This window comes from Tursiops truncatus, chromosome 10 (genome assembly GCF_011762595.2).
Source record: "Tursiops truncatus isolate mTurTru1 chromosome 10, mTurTru1.mat.Y, whole genome shotgun sequence".
NCBI classification, from domain to species: domain Eukaryota; kingdom Metazoa; phylum Chordata; class Mammalia; order Artiodactyla; family Delphinidae; genus Tursiops; species Tursiops truncatus.
The window spans coordinates 20,348,925-20,370,687 of NC_047043.1; the positions used below are offsets into that span (position 1 = coordinate 20,348,925).

At 38.4% G+C, this 21,763-nt stretch overlaps 1 protein-coding gene across 14 annotated transcripts in view; it reads left to right on the top strand.

Annotated features, from left to right (window-relative positions):
- CARMIL1 (capping protein regulator and myosin 1 linker 1) overlaps positions 1–21,763 on the top strand; it is a 434,292-nt gene that overhangs the window by 349,861 nt on the left and 62,668 nt on the right. For 13 of the 14 annotated variants that reach the window (XR_002178325.3, XR_002178324.3, XM_073810414.1 and 10 more), the window contains 3 exons: positions 980–1,078; positions 12,222–12,350; positions 13,231–13,362. Coding sequence is in view for 12 of the 14 variants with exons in the window: in XM_073810414.1 (XP_073666515.1) it covers positions 980–1,078; positions 12,222–12,350; positions 13,231–13,362 (360 nt within the window). In the remaining 2 variants the exon portion in view is untranslated. The remainder of the gene's footprint in view (positions 1–979; positions 1,079–12,221; positions 12,351–13,230; positions 13,363–21,763) is intronic. The other variant, XM_073810413.1, reaches the window with a different exon arrangement.

Genomic DNA, 21,763 nt, shown 5'->3' on the forward strand with positions numbered 1-21,763 from the left:
AATGAAAATGTAATAATCCTGAAAGCCTCACAGTTACTAGAAATTCTTAACCAGGGAACTGTAGTGACAAATTAGAAGCCAAATGGTTAAGTTGCATTATGAAAACAAATAAAAACAACAACTGAAAAAAAATAGATGGCATACTTAATCATCTCAGTCGTTCTTTAAAAAACCACATTAATAGGTATTCATTATAATCAATAGTTTACATTTTTCAATGTATTATATATCCATTGTATATTGTTCTTCTTCAATACTTTATTTCAATCTAGTTATCATTTGTATGTTTGAATTTTTCATAAAACATTGTCTATGTATAAAAATATAGATTGTCAAGCAACTTCAAGATTTCTCATTTTCTGTAGAAATCCATTTCTTATTTTTGGTAATTTTGCTAAAAGCATTCCTGTTTTTGAGAAAACATGTAAACCTGGTGGATTAAGGAAATTGGTATATGGTTTTGAGTTGTACCAGCCTGTATCCTTCCAATTTTGTACCTATTTTCTCCTTTTTTCCCTTAAAATAAAGAATTTTCTGAGTGCTGGTGGATAAGGCCAAGGAGTTCAGAAAGGACCATCCATACACTGTAGAGGTATTTATTTAGCTTCTGAACTGTTCAGTGGTTAAAAATTTGTGAGAGAGAAAGATTGCGATCGTGTACAGGAAAGTGATGAGAAGTCACTAAAAGGGGTCTCTAACCCTGCAGGCAATTAAACACTTGCTCATCTTTGTCAACTACTGAGTCACATAAAAATTACCCTGGTTACCTGCGAGTGAAATTTCTAACTAAAAACACCCATAATGCATCACGACAATAGCTAGTTTCCCCATCTCATACGTTTTGTGGGGTCAAGGCCCTGGCAGGATGTGTGAATTAGTTGCTTGGGTCTTCAGTTTAGCAACTGGCTGTTGCACTTATGATTTTACTCTCTGCTGAGTTGAAATGTGTTCTTGAGAGAGACATGTGCTTAATTTCCAGATAGAAAACTATCTGCTCCGGAATCACGAGACTAGAAAATACCTTCAAGAGCAGGCCTACCGCCTACAGCAGGGCATTGTCACCAGCACCACGCAGCAGGTAAGAAGGTGCCAGTCTTCTCCCAGTGACAGTTCCTCCTCCTACACATGCTGAACTGACCCTTTAAAGAACCAGGGACCAAGGATTTTTATCGTTTGAATCATTCCCAATGGGGCAGTAAGAACCTGTTTCTGAAAATGACAACAAATGTTAAGTAGAGTTTAGAAATGCTAAATATGCATTTTTCATTGTTGATGATTTCTGCCTTTTAAGATTGTCAGTAAGGTGTATCTTAGATTTATATACAACTATTAGGAACCCTGGATTACAGATGATAAAAGTCTGAGGGTAATCAAATTTGCTACTTTGGAGACATCCTATTCTTTTTCTTCTACTCCCTCTCACTTCTATGAGTAGGAAACAAATTCTCAGATTCTTCTGAATAATTAAGAATTTGTTAAGAATTATTCTTCTGAATAATTAAGAATTTGTTGAATGTTAATTAACACAAGTGCTGAAGAGAAACTAAACTGTTTTTTACTTCATTCCTCTTCTCTCTACCCAACTTTAGAATAAAAAAAGTATGGAATGTTTTCCTCCAAAAATGTTAACCAAAACCAAGGAACATAAGATATTTGAGGAAAACCTATAGGATGTCAAAGAAAGAAGAAGATAAACCAAAGAACTGAGGTCAGATAATTCAGAGTACGGCAGAGGACTTTAAAAAAATATTGTAATAAGTAAGTTCAGAAGGAATTGAGACAATATTATATCCATAAAATAGGAATGAGCTGCTATGAAAAAGAATAATCAGAGAATAAGAAACAATGCTTAGCAGTTGAAAATATGAAGACTGTAATATAGAATTAAATTAACCAATAGGGCACAAATTAAGCTGTTTCTCTGGTAGAAAACAAGAGAAAATCTTAAAACATGCAGTAAAAAGACAGATAAAATATATGAGAGAAAAGTAAGTCAGAATCATGAAGAGATTAAAAGTGACCAATAGCCTTCTAATAGGAACCTTGAAATTTAAAAAGAATCATAGAAAAAGTTAAAAAAGAGAAAATAATAGAAAAGCATTTCATATGAATCTTGGGGTTGACCTACTGAAATTGATATGGATGAATGGGTAAAGGCCCACACCTCGTCAGAACACAGAGAATAAAGAAAAAACATCTTAAAGAGTTCCAGACAGAATAAACAGGCTATCTTACAAGGGAACTGGAACCAATTCTTAGCCTCAATCTCAATTGCTAGAAACAAATGAGGTTCAGAGGGGGATTTGTTTTGGACCAAGAATTCTATATCTAGTCATTTTATCAAACAGATGCGAGGGCAGACTAAAACTGTACTCAGACATGGACCCAGAAATTTTACCCCCAATATTCCATATGAAAAAAGGCTTTTTGAGGAAATTCTCCAGCGTAACAAAGAAAAACAAGAAAGTATACAATACGAGGTATAAATAAGAAACTGAACCAGAAACGAAATCATAGAAGTTATAAGAGCTGAAAGAAAGCTTTAAAAAGTTGCCACTTTGGGAAAATCTGCTTTGAGCTGCAGAATTAAAAGATACAGGATTACATTTCTTTCTCTATGAATCCCATAATCATAATTCTATACCTGCATTTTAGTGGACTTAAAATTTTAATATCAACTTAGACAGGAAGGGAACACCTAATTATTGCTACACTAAAAAATTTACATGTTGGAAATTCTAATGTAAAAGTAATGAAACTAATTAAAATTCGGAGTTGAAGAGGGAGAAAGGTGAGTGGTAGTATAAGTATACTAAATTTTTACTTTTTGTTTCATGGAATAATCTATATTCTATAATTCATAAATAAAAAATACAGATGTAAATCTATTTAAAGTTAAAATGGAAGCCACCAAAAGAATTAAAACAGGGTTTTCAAAAATGTTTATTTCAGCAGATTGAGAGGAACTGACTGGTAGGGAAAGTTTTGTCATTTGAGACCATTTTATATGGTTTGTTCTATTTTCTTACCTTGGGCAGATGTCATTTTAATTTTTTGTGGTGTCTTTGGTTTTGGTATCAGGGTAACACTCATCTCATAGAATGACTTTGGAAGTGTTTCTTCCTCTTCAATTTTTTGGTATACTTTGAGAAGGGTAAGTGTTAAGTCTTCTCTCAGTATTTGGTAGAATTCACCTGTGAAGCCATCTGGTCCTGGACTTTTGTTTGTTGGGAATTTTTTTTTTTATTACTGATTTCATTTCATTACTGGTAATTGGTCTGTTCATATTTTTTATTTCTTACTGATTCAGTCATGGGAGATTGTATGTTTCTAGGAATTTATTTCTTCTAGGTTGTTCATTTTATTGGTGTATATTTGTAGTAATCTCTTATTGTTTGTATTTCTGTAATGTCACTTGTAACTCCTCTTTCATTTCTGATTTATTTATTTGAGCCCTCTCTCTCTTTTTCCTTGATTAGTCTGGCTAAAGGTTTATCAGTTTTGTTGATATTTTCAAAGAACCAGCTCTTAGCTTCATTAATCTTTTCTATTTCTTTTATTTCCGCTCTGATCTTTAGGATTTCTTTCCTTCTACTAACTTTGGTTTTGTTTGTTCTCCTTTTTTGAGTTCCTTTAGGTGCAGAGTTATGTTATTTATTTGAGATTGTTCTTATTTCCCAGGATAGGCTTGTATTGCTATAAACATCCCTCTTAGAACTGCTTTTGCTGCGTCCCATAGATTTTGGATCATTGTGTTTCCATTTTCATTTGTCTACAGGTGTTTTTTGATTTCCTCTTTGACTTCTTCAGTGATCCATTGGTTGTTTAGTTGCATATTGTTTAGCCTCCACATGTTTGTGGTTTTGCACTTTTTTTCTTGTAGTTGATTTCTAGTCTTATACTGATCAGAAAAGATGCTTGGTATGATTTCAATCTTCTTAAATATATTGAGAATTGTTTTGTGGCCCAGCATGTGATCTATCCTGGAGCACGTTCCATGTGCTCTTGAAAAGAATATGTATTTTACTGCTTTGGGTTGGAGTGTCATTTTAATTTTTTGTTGTTCTTTTTTCTTAAAAGGGAATGAAGGAATGATGTCCATAATAAATGAGTTGCGTGTAATATTTAAGTAGGTAAAATTATATGGATGACTGCATAGATATACATAGAGATTTGTGAAAAGTGTTCACCAAAATGTTAATGATGGTTCTCTCAGGTGCTGTGATTAGGTGATTTTTATTCTCTTATACTTCACCGTGTTGTTTGAATGCTTTACAGTAAGCATGTATTATTTATATAAGGAAAAATAAAGCGATATGTGTTGAGAAAAAGAAAAACAGTAATTATGAATATTAGTGAAGTAACAGGGAGTTTTGAGAAGGAAAACATTATTTTGACCTTACCAGTGCCTTAAATTGTTTTCCTGTAGCAGACCAATATTAGCCTTTAGTACCTTATGGTTTACTGTTATTTCCTGGTTTTAGTGTTTAACACTAAAAGCAATGAGAGTGCTAAAATCTTACACTGAGCCTTTGCCTTGGGTTCCTTTATGAGCTACCATAATGCAGGCTTTTCTTAATACAATATCCTTTTAACTTTTTTCCTCCTTTACAGGGGTTTTGCTCATCCAAAAAAATTACTGCCACAACCTTTAATGCTAATTCTTAAAAGTAGGTTTCGTCTTCTCAATCAAGAGGAAATTATACACAGGAGGCATATACAGATGTTTCATTCTGCATGGGTGAATAAATCATTCTGAATTATTTGAGTCATTATGTAGTAGGTATACTGCCACCTTTTTGCTTTAGGGATTTCTTAGGACATGATGATTAGCAGTTTTCAGACTTTAATTGTTTCAGTCACCTTAGGAGAGATTTATCTCCTTCTTATTGAAACTTCTTATTGAAGTTTCCAGAAATAGGAACACAGAAAGAATAGACCCTCTGTGACTACTTCTGCCAACCGCATAGCCAGTCATCATTCCCGGGTGACACTGAGGGATTAAAATATGTTTCAGTGAAACATTGCAGTCTCATAATTGTTCACATATTTGTTTTTGTCTCTGGTCTTTGTTTAGGAAAGACCTTCACATGACGACACTCCACCTCTGACCTTCACATGACTCAACATTCCACCTCTGCTTTTGATCGCTTCTTTTCCATCTTATAAACCCTCTTAATCAAGAGTTAGCAAACTTCTTCTATAAAAAACCAAACAGTAAATAGGCTTTACAGCCTGTATGGTCTCTGTTGCAACTACTCAGCTGTGCTATTGTAGAGCAAAAGCAGCCATAGACAATATCTTCATGAGTGAGTGTGGCTGTTCCAATAAAACTTTATTTACAAAGACAGGCCCAGAATTGATAAACTATGCTAAGCCTTCTCACCCTTAAAAGAAAAAACAAAACAATTTTATTGCCTAGACCTATTTACTTAGCACACTCTCTTTCCTTCCTTTCATGTGCAGATTTTTATACTTGCTTTCATGACTTCTTTGCTACCCACTCACTTTGCAACCTTTCAGAATGTGCCCTCTGTCCCAATCTGTCTGCCGAGATGGCTCTCAATGGACCTGGTCACCGAGTCAGAGGCCTTTTCTCCCTCTTCGTCTTTTGATGAAAGGAGGCCGTCTGTATGTGTAGTGGTCAGGAACTTGGGCTCTCAAGTCAGATGACCTGGATTTAAGTACAGGCTCTGCTATTCCCTCTCGATGTGAACTGTTGTTAGTCATTTACTAACCTCTTTAAGGCTTGATTTCATCTGTAAAAATGGGGAAAATGACTCAGAAGGTGCTGTGACAATTCAGTGAGGTGATACGTGCAAAGTACTTGGCTCCTCACTGGTAAACATTGTTTGTAGCTATATTTTTATTATCACGATTATTATCATTATTATAGACTGTTTCATCTTTCTTAAGATGCACTTCTTGGTTCATCCGACAGTGTGCTGTTCTGAATATTTTTCTACTGCTCTTTGTCTCCTTTCTACATAACTTTCTCTTTTTATCCTTCAAATGCAATCATTTTTCAGAGTTTTGTACTTAGTGCTATCTGATCTGCTTCTGCCAGTTTTAACTCTCCATCTGTGGATGACTCCTGGATCTATCCTCTCAGTCCCTGTTTCTTTCCAGAAAATCCTTTTTTTCAACTGCTTGTTCAGCATCTTCATCCAGATGGCCCTCTGAGAGAGCACGGTCACTACGACCAAACTCATCCCTTAGAACAACCGATTTTGCCATTTCTCTCAGTGACATCATCATTCACTGAGGATAGAGCTCCTGGAGTCATCTTGGATGCCTCGTTTGCTTTCTTCATCCAAGGTCACTATTCACTGCCCATTTACCTTCAAGGTGTTTTTTACAGCCATTCTTTTCTTTCCGTTTCTATTGCCTCTCCTCTTGTTAAGGCTTTTTATTAACTCCCTCCTATGTCTTCTTTTACAAGCACTGCAAAGACTAGTTTATTCATCTTCTATGTCTCCTTGTGCTTTTTTTTTTTTTACATCTTTATTGGAGTATCATTGCTCCACAATGGTGTGTCAGCCTCTGCTCTACAACAAAATGAATCAGCTATACATATACATATGTTCCCATATCTCTTCTCTCTTGCGTCTCCCTCCCTCCCACCCTCCCCATCCCACCCCTCTAGGTGGTCACAAAGCACCAAGCTGATCTCCCTGTGCTATGCGGCTGCCTCCCACTAGCTATCCATTTCACGTTTGGTAGTGTACACATGTCCATGCCACTTTCTCAGTTTGTCCCAGCTTACCCTTCCCCCTCCCCACATCCTCATGTCCATTCTCTAGTAGGTCTGTGTCTTTATTCCCGTCTTACCACTAGGTTCTTCGTGACATTTTATTTTCTTAGATTCCATATATATGTGTTAGCATACGGTATTTGTCTTTCTCTTTCTGACTTACTTCACTCTGTATGACAGACTCTAGATCCATCCACCTCATTACAAATAGCTCAATTTCGTTTCTTTTTATGGCTGAGTAATATTCCATTGTATATATGTGCCACATCTTCTTTATCCATTCATCCGACGATGGACACTTAGGTTATTTCCATCTCCTGGCTATTGTAAATAGAGCTGCGATGAACATTTTGGTACATGACTCTTTTTGAACTCTGTTTTTCTCAGGGTATATGCCCAGTAGTGGGATTGCTGAGTCATATGGTAGTTTTATTTGTAGTTTTTTAAGGAACCTCCATACCGTTCTCCATAGTGGCTCTACCAATTCACATTCCCACTAGCAGTGCAAGAGTGTTCGCTTTTCTCCACACCCTCTCCAGCATTTATTGTTTCTACATTTTTTGATGATGGCCATTCTGACTGGTGTGAGATGATATCTCATTGTAGTTTTGATTTGCATTTCTCTAATGATTAATGATGTTGAGCATTCTTTCATGTGTTTGTTGGCAGTCTGTATATCTTCTTTTCTCCTTGTGCTTTTTACAGCCCTTTTCCTTTGTATCAGGGAAGCCGAGTCACTGTGAGTGTTACGGGGTAAGGAATTTTTAGATCTTCACAATTGTGGGAGAAGCTGGGGGAATAGATGCTCTATGCCTTGTACATGGTGTTTCAACTCCTTAACCTGTGCCTGAGTCTTATACTATCTTGCCTCAACTCAGCATTCCAGTCTGATCTCCCACAATAAAGTACCTCTGTTCCTAATCAGGAAATAGGAATCACAAGTGTCTGGATATGCCATTGCTTATGTTCATTCTTTGCTTTTAAAATTCCCTTCTCTTTTCTCAGTTTGTAGAAATCTTTCAGGACCCAGTCTAAAAGCTACCTTCAGCATCAGCTACATGTGATCCCTCCCTTGACTGAAATCCTTTAGAACTTTCTGTCATTTATTTTGTCATTGAATAAACGCTTATAAGGGTCTGTGATATGGCAGGCACTATTATAGGAGATGGAGCTTTGGCAGTGAACAAAATGTGCCTGTCTTTGTGGATATTACATTATGCAAACTTTATATCTTGTGTTATTGTTAATATGTCTTTCCACTTCTAGATTTTTACGTTGCTTGGTGGCAAAGGGTATATCTTACTCAGGACTGTATCTCATTCCGTGCAAGGTGTTGAGTATATTTCTTTTGAATTGAATAAAGAAATAGACGTGGAGGAAGATAAAATTTTCCACGAGTAAGCTATTTGCTGGGACTGAGAACGGTTGTAACAAGTTGCAAGCAACCGAAGATAGCATTTATTGCTAATGGTTCTAAGTTCTGCACTTGGGTTCTATAGCCCAGTATGTTTGGAAAAGCCTAAGTGGTCACCACCAAGTGACATGTGAGTTGCTGTGTGATTTAGTTGCCAAAGAAGCCAATTTGACTTATACCACATAAATGAAAGTATATTTTCTACGTTAAGAAAGGTGGTAGCCCCGTTCAGCTTACTGATCCACTCTTCCTGTGTTACAATCTATTTTATTGAGCGGGGGGGCATGTTTTGTGACGGTCTTAGATGGAGGGAGAATTCAGAGAAGTGACCTGGGGTGGACAGGGGGAGGTGGCAGTCAGGGACCACACAGTGGTGTCACAGTAGAATGGTAGAAGGAACTGGGAATGTTAATCCTGAAGAAGAAAAGATTAGAGAAGATAAGACTGGGCAAGACTGTCACATGGAAGAGAGCTTGTGACTGTTCAGAGTGCTCTCAAGGGGGAAGACATGTGACCTGTAGAAGAACATGGGAAGACAGATGAGGGCTCAAAGAAGACCAAGTCCAAGTACATTTCCTTGGAAAAAAGTGAGCTTCTCAAACTATGGCAGTTAACAACTTTCCTGGGGTGCTTTAGAAAATGGGACACTAGGGCTTAGGGTAAAGTAGGGAGTTGAAAATCAAGAGCCCAAATGCAATCATCTACCCTGAGGTCTTTCATGAGATAACCAAAGAGATGACAGTCTTTCAGACTGCAGTTTCCTTTGTTTTTATTTGTGTATCTTAGGGACTTGAATATGAACTGAGAGTCAAAATCCTTGGTTTCCTGTTTTCAAAATCTCCAGTTGGTACTCTGTGTAATCATTCTGTGTCATCTTAAATAGTTTCACTTTTCTGGGCCCTGAGGTCTTTAGTTGCAAAGCATCTGAATGTGATCTGTTGGGCTGTGCTGAACCTTAGCAAGTGTGTGTACAGAAGAACCTTTGAGACTTGTGAGATTTAATGTCTTATTTGAATCGAAGTACGAAATTTTTATGTTTCTTTTGGATGTGATTTTAAAAGTTCTACTTAAAGACCATTTTGCTGAGTTCATTTAGACCCTCTCTCCTTGGTGTACGCTTAATGGCACACGCTTCAAGGGTCTCTGGTCTCTCATGATTATTAAAGATGATCAATTTTATGGTACCACATCCACATGCCTCTCAAATTAGTCTTTTGTGGCCTCAGATGTATATCAGTTCCTTTCTTAGTATGGGGTTCATTTTGTTTCTTGAAATTAGGTATTCATTCTTGGTGAGATATGAATTATTGATGACCATTTTTGTTTCAGGAAGCACAGATCAATACAATAGTTGGAAGAGCTGGAATTTATATCAATTAAGATTAAAAAAAACATAGTTCTCTTCAGGACTCTGTGTAAATGCAGAAAATTAAGATGTGATCCCTGCCTATAAGCTTAGATTTTGCTTAGGGAGATGATTATTATATGAGAAGCATTATTCATGTAACTTCTTTTTCCTATGAGAGTTGCACATAGTTCACTTATGTAGCCTCAGTACATTTTACAGTCATAGGAGCTGTTCTTTTTTTTACTTTTATTTGCATTTATTTTTTGTGTCTTTTATTACTAGGCCATAAGTTTTTGTTTCTTCAGTTTCTTCTGGGATATCTTTTTCTTCTGGGCAACCTCCTCTTCTGGTTTAGGAACAATCTGTTCTTTTTCAGTGAAGATCATCTCAGTGTGGCAGGGAGAGCTCATGTATGGGTTGATCTGACCATGAGCTCTGTAAGTCCTACACCCCATCCTGGGGGCTTTGTTCACCTGGATGTGCTCAGTGACCATCTAAGCCCTTAAGTTCAGCATTACTCTGTGCATTTTTGAGCATGTGCAGTAAAAATTCAGCACTCTTTTTTGGGCCACCAACCCTGCGTCCAGCCCCATTGTTTGGCCAGGGCACACCTACGAGCTCCACCATTGTAATGGCAGAATGGCACACATTGCTTCTTTTTTTTTTTTTTTTTTTTTTTTTGCGGTACACGGGCCTCTCACTGTTGTGGCCTCTCCCGTTGCGGAGCACAGGCTCCGGACGCGCCGGCTCAGCGGCCATGACTCACGGGCCCAGCCGCTCCGCGGCATGTGGGATCTTCCCGGACCGGGGGCACGAACCCGCGTCCCCTGCATCGGCAGGCGGACTCTCAACCACTGCGCCACCAGGGAAGCCCACACATTGCTTCTTTAAAGTGACATCCTTCAGATACTTGGTGGCTTTCGGATATGTGTACCCTTAACGGCCTGGGCAGTTTCACAAGTGTTCTTAAAGTGAACGCGAGGATTTGAACCTCTCGACTTGCATGATTTTGTGGAGTTTTCTGGGTCAGGTGAATAACGAACCATTTTTAGAGGTCATACATTAACATTAGCATCACTGACCCTTTGTCAAGAGACTAAGTGCTTTGAGTGATGTTATTTTACTGGGTTGTCTTCATCATACACTAGAAAAGAAGATGGAGTAGACGTTACGAACCTGATTTTTTAAAAGAGAAAGGCAGGAGAATCGGTGATACTGCAGCAGGTAGATGCGGGCTCTATAATCAGACCTTCAGTTTGCTGAGCAGTGTAGTAAAGTTTCTATTATGGTGGAATTTATGGGGGAAGGAGGGCTCATTTTGGCTTCCTATAGCTGTTATACCAAATAATTCAAACTAAATAGAGAAGTGTGAATTTAAATAAAAAAGGTTGTTGCTGGATCGTCACCTCTGCTGAATGAATTATCAGGAAGGATACGACTTGATATGTAGGGTCTCTGGGGAATAAATGATTTTTTTTTTAAGAATAGACAATCTGCAGCTCTGATCAACACATATATATGGAATCTAAAAAAGAAAAAAAAATGGTACTGATGAACCTAGTGGCAGGGCAGGAATAAAGATGTAGACATGGAGAATAGACTTGAACACCTGGGGTGGAGGGGTGGGAAGCTGGGATGAAGTGAGAGAGTAGCATTGACATATATACACTACCAAATGTAAAATGGATGGCTAGTGGGAAGCAGCCGCACAGCACAGGGAGATTAGCCTTGCGATGACCTAGAGAGGTGGGATAGGGAGGGTGGGAGGGAGGCTCAAGAGGGAGGGGATATGGGGATATGTGTATGCATATGGCTGATTCACTTTGTTGTACAACAGAAACTAACACAGTATTGTGAAGCAATTATACTCCAATAAAGATCTATTAAAAAAATATTGGAGAAACTTTTAAAACCACACTGTAATTGTCTTTTTCTTCAGACGTCTTAGCTTTGTTCACGTTTCTCTTTATACATACAAATAGAATAGAGCATAATCTTACCCTTCTGTACTAGTTTTTGTCCACAGTAGTGATCTGCCACTACCCTGTGGGTTTTATGTTTAAATCCATGAAACATCTGAAAGTGATTCAGATGTAATTAACATGGGAGAAGGACCTTAATAGAATAGAAACTAGATGTTATTAACTTTATTATTGCCTATGTTAATATAATAAAACCTCAGCTTATGCTTGTTTTGGTAGAAAATTACCTGATATAATTGAACTAATTAAAAAATATTAATTTCCAGGGATGTTCTGATTTCCATAATATTGAGACCAACTGGCTGTGGGCATCATTTTGTCATCAGCTGCCTCAGAATTGTACATCTCCTTTTTCTGTTTCCTCAGTACCCAGCACTATGTCTGACACATAGAGGGTACTCAATAAAAATTAATGAAGGAGAGTTACTATCAAGCAAAATGTCACTGAGTAGCTATGAGATTCTGAATCACCAAGAAGTGTTCACTTTCGTTCTACATGCTGCATTTCCTAAGGCAGGAGAGGGGACCAAAACCCCTTACATGTTTGTTTGGAATTAACGCTGCTAAAGGTTTCTTATAGAAATAGATAAATTAATAATTGGCTATAAGCTGTCTTGAAGATTCCAGTTAGGAGAAGTATTCATCCTCATTCAGTGTTTCCTTTTGTCTGAACATTGGCTGTGCTGACTTGGGTGCTTGCTCTCCTTGTTATGTGTGGAGCAGATGATTGACAGAATATGTGTGAAAGTACAAGATCATCTCAACTCTTTACGAAACTGTGGGGGAGATGCTGTCCAGGAAGATCTAAAATCAGCAGAAAGGCTCATGCGTGATGCTAAGAACTCTAAAACGGTGAGTTTCACTTCCAGCTACATGAGTCCTGTGGAATAAAAAGACTTTAAACTAGTTTTAGAAACTAGTTCTAACTAAATTTACTTTTCTACCCAATTTCAAGGTTACTAACAAGTGGCAAGGTGAACTGAGTTAGTCTTTGCCTCCTTTCTGTACCCGTGCTAATTACCAATAATCAAAATACAGTTGTTCCTCAGAATCTGTGGGGGGATTGGTCCCAGGACCCCCTGCAGATACCAAAATCTGTGGATGCTCAAATCCCTTATATAGAAAGTGGTGTAGCACAGGTGGGCCTCCTCATCCGCGAGTTCTGCAGCCTCGGATACAGCCAGCCGGCTGTATAGAATTAAAAGCAGAGGGCCAGTGTGATTTACAAAGGGTATAATCAGGTTCTAGGTAACTGGGAGGTAGTTGTAGTTTCAATGAGTAGCAACTCATTGCACATGATTCTACTGCCAAACTGATAGCACGAAACTCTCCTCTGTCACCTCTAAAAGGAAGCTTCTCTCAACTTAGACTGTGGTCCCCAAAGTGTGATTTCGTAGAGGAAGGACTAACTGGGAGTCAGGGAACCTGGGATCTGGTCCAGGCTCTGCTATTAGAATCACACAATCATTGAATTTTATAAGTAGGAGGAATCTTGTGGATTAGTCAGATACTCTCACACCCGAGATGAAGACTTTAAGGCACAAACAGGTAAGGTACTGTTCCTCTGGGTTTAAAGCTGGACCTCAGTTTTTTAATTGGTATAAAGGGCCTTTCATCAAGACGATCTTCGTTTATCTCTAGTATTTCTCGACCCTGTTTTATGAACTCTGCAGTGACTTTGGTGCTTATTTAAATATTTATTATGGAGAGGTTACTTTTATTTTTCTTACAGTTGTTACCAAATTTATACCACGCTGGTGGTGCATCTTGGGCGGGAGCCAGTGGCTTGTTATCCAGTCCAATTCAGGAGACCCTGGAATCGATGGCCGGAGAAGTTACGAGAGTTGTAGATGAACAACTCAAGGTTTGTGGTTTCTGTTATTTTGGAAAATGGAATCGTTATGACTTAACTATGTATGATAGCATTTCATACCATGCTATCCTATATTTTATAGGCGCGTGTGTGCGTGCACGTGTGCACGTGTAGTAAAAACTGAATACCGTCCTTTCCCAGCTTCATCTGTAGTTTTTGGAATAACTTTTTGCATAATAAGGTCAAGTAAAACCTATCAAATTCAATTTTGTTTTTGATGGTAAATCTCTAACCGTATTTAACGTATGACAGGTGGTCACTGATAAGGGAAAGATTGATTTTTGCTTAGAAAGAGAAGTCTGCTTCGCGAAAAAATATCTCCTGTTACTACATTCGATTTAGAGAATGGGAGAGATGACGGAGCTGTGTGCTTACAGTGCCAAGCTGCTGCGTATATGGAGAGTTTGCCACTAGGTAAAAAGCTGGTTGAAAGATTAAAGAGGGATTTAGAACGAAGTTACAAGGCACCCAAAGTAGCAGAGACTTGTCTATAGGCTCATAGGTTGAAAAAAAAAAGTCTTTGAAATTTAAGCAACGAGAGTAACCTAAGACCAGCTTTTTCCTAATGTAACTTCAAAAAACAGCTACAGCAGAAGACATTTCACTTTCCGAAAGTTTTCATCATTTTCAATCTGTTCAAGGATGCCGTAAAAAGACCTTGTCTAAATTTCTGTGTTTATTTGGTTCGTTTTCTTCTGAGAACACAATTGCTGTAGCTCAGCGGGATTTGATGAGCAACTCAGTCATAACTTTGCAACATGCTAATTACTCTGTTTGTAAATTTAATTAATGTGGGAGAGAACGTTGTGGATTATTTAGGCGTTTAAGCCCCTTTCTTCCTGTAGTACAATACAGAGAGACTCTTGTGTATCATTTTTATTTTACTTAACTGTGGTTATTTTGAATACATTCTGAGCAAAGACAAAGGGGTAGGAAAAGGACTGGTTGGTTGATATAGAGTTCTGCTAGATCAGTTGTTACTTAACAGCGCTTGTTTTATCCTCCATGAAGGATCAAATATGTAAAAAGGATACTTTCTTACACATTTAAAATAAAGTTATCTTTGTTGCTTATTTACTTCTGACTGTAAAAAATGAAACTACTCCTTGTGAAACATTTGAACAGTAAACATCCCGGAGACAGCATCATTCTTAATATTTTAGTGAATTTCCAAACATTCTCTGTCTACACACACAATTTTACGTATGTGATCATACTACACGTACTTTTTTATATTTGGTACAATATCGTGAATACAATTCTAGATCAGTGAGTACTCATCATCATTTTAGTGGCTACATGGTATTTCATTGTATAGATGTCCCAGTGTCCTGGAGAAGCTCAGTCCTCCTCTGTGTCTCTCCTTTACTTTCACACAGAACGCCTCACTTTTGACACTTCTGGTCACCAGATGTGAGGGGGGTTCCCCCCCCACCCCCGAGCTGGGTGTCCTACTATTTAACTCAATTCAGACACTATCTACCTGGAGATAGCATTAGATCCCACAGTTTAAGGGCTCAGTCCCACAAGACTGCCCCCGCCCCACTACAGATACCAACTGGAAGTCCAGTTTGTACCTGAGCTCCCGACCAATTGGCAATAAATCCGAGGTTCTTATAACCCCTCCTCCAGTTCAATTAACTTGCAAGAGTGGATCCCAGAACTCAGGGAAACACTTATGTTTACCAGTTTATTAAAGGATATGATAAAAGATATAGATGAACAGCCAGATGGAAGAAATGTACAGGTCCAGGTATGTGGGAAAGGTTTCAGGGCTTCCATGCTCTCTTGGAGCACACCACTCTCCCACACCTCCACGTGTTCACCAGCCCTCTGAACCCATACTTTTGGGTTTTTTTTTTTTTTTTTTTTTTTTTGCGGTACGCGGGCCTCTCACTGTTGTGGCCTCTCCCGTTGCAGAGCACAGGCTCCGGACACGCAGGCTCAGCGGCCATGGCTCACGGGCCCAGCCGCTCCGCGGCATGTGGGATCTTCCCGGACCGGGGCACGAACCCGTGTCCCCTGCATCGGCAGGCGGACTCTCAACCACTGCGCCACCAGGGAAGCCCCTTTTGGGGTTTTGATGGAGGCTTCGTCATGTAGGCGTGGCCAGTCATTAACTCCATTTTTAGCCCTCCTTAGGAGGGGGGTGTGGAGCTGAAAATTCCAAGCTTCTAATCATGGCTTGGTCTTTCCGGTGACCAGCCCTCATCCAGGAGCCATCCAAGAGCCCACCCAATAAAGCAAAAGACACCCCCATCACCCAGGAAATTACAAGGGTTTCAGGAGCCCTGTGTAAGGAACCAGGATCAAGGACCAAATATTAGAACAAAAGATGCCCCTAGTGTTCTTATCACTTAGGAAATTACAAGGGTTTCGGGAGCTCTGTGCCAGGAACTGGGGGCAGAGACCAATATATATTTTCTATTATCTCACAGCCAGCACAATTTATTTTCTAATTTCTGATTAATCCTATTAGAGTCAATGCCTGTAGTTGATCCATTCCGAGGCCAAATGGTACACACGTTTGATACGTTCGTATGTATTCACAAACTGTTTTCCAGTAGTGTACCCAGTTGCTTGTTTTGTCACACCCTCACCAATACTAAGCATTTTAACGTTTTAATATTTGTCAGTGTAACAGGTTAAAAAAAATCTCATTTTGTCTTTTGGATTTCTTTAGTAGCCAGCGATGCCTCAAGTAGTTTTATCTTTGTATTTCTTCTTTTGTAAATTACATATTTGTATCTATTGCCTTTTTCCTTTAAAGTTTTTGTAAGAATTCCTTATATACTAAGAATGGGCTGTCATTTAAATCAGCAGGAAACGTTGCAACTGGAACTTTCCTGTGTCAAACAGCTTCCTACGGGCACTTGTTTCAACTGGTCTAAACCACAAGCTATCCCTTGAAATTTTGGTCCGTTTCCTCCCCAGCACACCAGATGGTTGGAATTGATCTTGCCAGTCATTCTTGGAAGGGAGTAGAAGGCAGAGGTCTAAAGTAAAAGGCACTTGAATTTTTAAAAGCCTGAAATAATAACAATATATTTAGGACCAAAAATATTTTTCTGTAAATAGACATTCCCCAGATTTTTTGAGGCTGACCTTTCTGGCCCCTTGTCAGTGTCACCAGTGTTCTCCGTTCATTACAGCTTCCTTATTTGCAAGTGTCATCACCTGCTTTTCTCTCATTCTGTCTCTGAGGTCCCAGGCTCCCAAATGCCCTGATTTTTTCTATTCCCCACTCCCTTGTTTTCTTTACTCTCAATCCTTTTGAGTTGCAAGTTCTCTTCCCTTCTCTTCCCTTCAGGGACTTCTGGCATGAATCAAAGCAAATCCTCAACCACAACTTCTTAATTAAATGTTACTTATTAATTTCCCTTTCACTGAGTTCACAGTTTTTGATACTTTCAACAGACTATAGACAGTTACTTCCTTTCTTTTTCCTTCCAGTTGATCTGACAAGTGGACATCATTTTATGATTTAAAAAAAAAATCCCCATTTATCTATTTATATAGCTTTCCAGCACCTTGATTTTCTTAAAATTATGTAGGAAAAGAATGTATTTTTACTACAATCAATATTCAGTTTCTTAAATTAAACGACTGTGTCCTAATTTATTTCACTAGTAGTATTATATTTTGTTTGGTTAAAAAAGAGTCCTTTCTCTATTTCTGAAATTCTCTAAGATTAACATGTTATACTAGCAAAAGCTAAAGTGTATGTACTTTTTTGTAAAAATATGTTTTTATTGTAGTGAATTAAAAAAAATGGGACTAGCAAGCCTGGATTTGTGACCTGGGTTTGCTACTAGCTGTTTGCTCCAAGCAAGTCACCTAATTTGTTGGGACTGAGCCTCCTTGTGCAGGATTGTCTTGGTCTCGAGATAATTAGGGAGATTTTATCCTTAATATTTACTCATCCTGCATCATGGCCAGCAGTACACATTTTGAATTCTGGATAAGAATAATTTCAAATAGCTCTTTGAGTCATCTTTCAAAAAAATACTAGTTCAGAAAAGCCAAAGAAATGGCCGGAAGAGCCAGCCTTAGCAAACTTCCTGGAGGAGAAGAAAGCAGTAAGTGTGGAGAAAGTCCTTCTTTGAAACGAAGTGATATTTTCTCTGGACTGGCCTGTTTTAGGTGTTTTTAAATGACAACTCACCTCCTGTTTTCCCTGTTTTTCATCCTAACATTTATTCCTGGGGTAATCATAGATGAATAAGTGGGATTTGAATGTTGGGATTTGAATGTTTTAACATAAGGGAACTTTCATTTTCCCCTTCTGGACTTAAATTTTAGAATGCTTGTTTTGGCCTTGAAAATGCTTCATTTCCCTCAGGGCTTCAACTGTGAAATACCAGGGCTTCACTGGTAAATATCAGGTTTACCAAGGAAATGAGGCCTGAGGGGTGTAGGTGGCATTTTGGCAAGTACTAACTCAGTTTGCTGGGAGAGTTCTCTGAGTTTTCTTATTTTCCTACATTTTATATAATATTTTCCAAAGCAAAAGAAAGAGAAATTTCAGAGCACTTCAGTGTGGAAGTTGTATTTGCTTGTAATGAATTACAGCTAGTCATTTGTTCACTGCAAGAATATGTGAGCATAGCTGCCATGTTAAGGATATTAACTCAATTTATTTTACAAATATTGTACAAGGTTTAAGTACCATTAGTTATTTTTACAGTTAAGAAATATAGATTCTCCTAACTATCATTTGGAAGATACATGCAAAAGGAAATCTGATTATCACATTTCAAATACAGGGCCTGCTCATTCAAGTTGTCTCAAGGTAGTACACATAGACTCACAAAATGGAGAATATGTAAGAAAAGTTAAGAAACATGGATAGAGTGAGAAAATTTAACATAAGCCAAATTAGATTTCCGGAAGGCAAGAGAAGATGATAAATAGGAGAAGGTAACAATTGAGGGGATGGTGGCTGAGAATTTCAGGGATTGATGAAAGGCTAGAATCTTCAGATTCAGGAAGTCCAGCGATACCCAGACAGGAAAGATAGAAGCAAATCCATGTCTCGAATCATCGTAATGAAAAGTGGAAAACACTGAAGACAAAGAGAAGATCTTAAAAGGAACCAGAGGGAAGGAAAAGCCATATTACTTTAAACAGATCAAAATTAAGATGGACAGGACAGCTCATTTCTTGACAGGAAGCTAAAAAGACAATGAAATAATATCTTCATGCTTCTGAGAGAACAGATCAAGAATTATATACTCAATAAACCTACTATTAAGAATGAGGATGAAATGAAAACATTTCATCCAAACAAAATCCAAGATAGTTTACTGCCAGTAGACCACACTAAATAAACACCTAAAGGATATGCTTTAGGACAAAGGAAACATTATCAAAGAAAGAGGGTCTGAGCTGCAGGAAAGAATAGTGAGCAGGGAAAATGCCAAATGTGAAACATCATATATGAGACAACAACATGGATGTCTAATTTTTGCTGTCAAATTAAGAATAAATGCAAGTAAAATACTAGAAGTGAGCATCTAAGTCAGTTAGGAGTGAGTAAAAGAAGTCTAACATCCTAGTTTTATTCTGGAAAAAACTTAAGGGATCAACATTAGATCTGGGTTGTCCATTGTCTTGTCCATTAGCCACATATGGTCATTTAAATGTAAATTAATTAAACTTCAATGACATTTAAAATTCAGTTTCTCAGTTGCACTAGCCACATTTAAAGGGCTCAATAGCCACCTGTGGCTAGTGGCTCCCATATTGCACAGCACAGGTATTCCCATCATCTCAGAAAGTTCTATTGGACAGTGCTGCTTTAGACATGAAGTAAAGTATGCAGGTTAAACTTTCTGGTGTAACCACCAAAACAGAGGCAGTGCACCAGGGGTCATACTGCATACCAAGAGGACCATTAGGAAATGTTTGGGATTATTTTGGGTTGGCATGGGCAGGTGATAATGATCCTAAACATCCTGTAATACAAGGTTCAGTTCCACACCAGAAGGAATGCTCTCACTCAACATCTAGCGATGCAGTAGAAAAGGAATCACTAGGACTTCCCTGGCGGTCCAGTGGTTAAGACTCCGCGCTTCCACTGCAGGGGGCATGGGTTCGATCCCTGGTCAGGGAACTAAGATCCCGCATGCTGCATAGCGTGGCCAAAAAAAAAAAAAAGGCATTACTAGAGATAAAATAGATCAGTGAATAATGACAAATGATCCAATTTGCCAAAGATAATTTCAGCTGTGTATGTATTTAATTATATGGCTTTATATATATGAGTAAGTGGACAAAATTACAAAGAAAAATTGATAACATTTACTATTATGGTAGAGATCTTTCAAAATGACTGCCAGTAACTGATAGATCAAGTAAATAAAGTAATGATAAAGAATATTTGAAAAAATTCTTTATAATGATAAAGAATATTTGAACAATAGAATTCTCAGTTGTGACCTAGTGGACCTATGTGATCAGTGCACCAATAATAGGAGACCATCAGTTCTTTGCAAGGATACGTGAAATATTTGACATGAGGTCTGTAAGAACATCTCAACAATTTTCAAAGGTGGTATTCTCTGGTTTCATTTAAAATAAATTAGAAATTAATAACAAAATTTTAAAAAGGGAAAAACCCCACGTTTAAAAATTTAAAAATTACTTGTAACCCAGGGGTCAAAGGGGAAGGCAAAATTCGAATTAGAGGATATTTATAATTAAACAATAAAGTAGTTAGTAATCAGAACCTGTGAGATGCCGCTAAACCAGTACTTAGAGTGAAATGTATGGCTTCTTCATAAGTCCAGACACTTATGAGGAAGAACAAGAAGGTTGGTAGTCTTGCCCTACCACATATTAGGACTTATCATAATTAGGACAGTATGCAGAGGTAGACAGACCAATGCTACAGAGAGATTCCAGAAATGGACCCATACATCTATGCAAATTTTCATAATGCCACCTTCAGTGAGTTATCTTTGATCAATAGAAAAATGATGGACTATTCAGAACCCACATTCAGTAAGTTCCTGAGCTTATAATACTTTTTATATGTTTCTTAGAGATTGTTCCAAGAAGTGTGCTAGGCCCTGGGGAGAGAGGGTAGGGCTTCACAGTTGCTATCAGGTACAAGTTGTGTATCTGGAGTCTGGTGCCTCTAGCTCTCCATGAACTTCCAAAGTTATATGTAAAATCTCATACCAATTTTTCTGGATGCGTGTGCATCGATTCTCAAAGGCGTTCTTTGATCCCCACATTACTGCATTCTTGACTGTTTTATAACACATTTGATTACTGAGGTCGCCACTGGATGCTATGAGATCATCAAATGCAGTTTGGAGTGTGAAGGGCGTGGAAGGAACAAGCAAGAACATCTCCTCCAGGAGGTGATGCTTGAGCTGAGCTGAGTAGGGAGGCATACAGGTGATTTATTCTGGCTACAGAGGGGAACAGGATTCTAGGCTAAGAGAACAGTTGTAGAAAGCATGGAGACAGAGCCTGGATCATGTGGGGAACTGCCCTATAACTGGATATGAATAGTTATAAGGGGAATATAGAGATATGACAAAAAATGAGGCTAGAAAATTGAGCATTTACCAGATATTTCAGGGATTTCTATTCTGTGCTAATGAGCAATATTTTTGGCATATTTCCACTTTTGAGAAAATGTCTAGGAGTAAATGTAACATGTTTTAGAGATACTTGTGGTGGAAGGAGTTGAGGTAGGTGGAGTGTAAGGAGAGTTGCAAATTTCTGCCCTAGTTTGGTACCATACCTCACAATAAAAACTTTGCAAGAATGGTTGATTTTGCTGTTGCAGTTACTGTTTAGGTGGGATTAATGGGAGGCCAAACATGTTGTAGTTGACCTTGCCATGGTAGAATATCCTGGTGGAAATTCCTAATAGGCTGTATTATATATGCATTGGATGTTTTGTGTAGGTGGCTATAGGTAAACATTTAGTTGAGAACTATTGGAATATAGGTAGTAATTTGAAGCCATGGGAAGGATGGATGTTGAAGAATATGGTTTGGTGTGTAGAGGGCCATGGGACTTGGAAAGAGGTGCTGTTTAAGGACCTGAGCTGGGGGCTAGACACAAAGAAGTGGTCAGGGGCTGCATTACAAATTTATCCTGTGATCCTTTCTCCCCTTTTTACCAGCCCTGTCACCAGAACATCCACCATGGTGGCATTAGGTACCAGCATTAGGGGATGAAAATTGTAGGTAATGAAGAGAGCCGAAAGGGACACACCTTTGGGCAATGGGCAGAGCATTGGAAAAGGGTGGCTGGAGTAGGAAACAAGAGTAGAAGACAAAAACACCTGAGTCCCCTTCTCACTTATTCCAGTAACCAGCTGCGTGACCTTGAGGAAGTCACTTATCTCCTCTGAGTCTCCGTTTTCTCA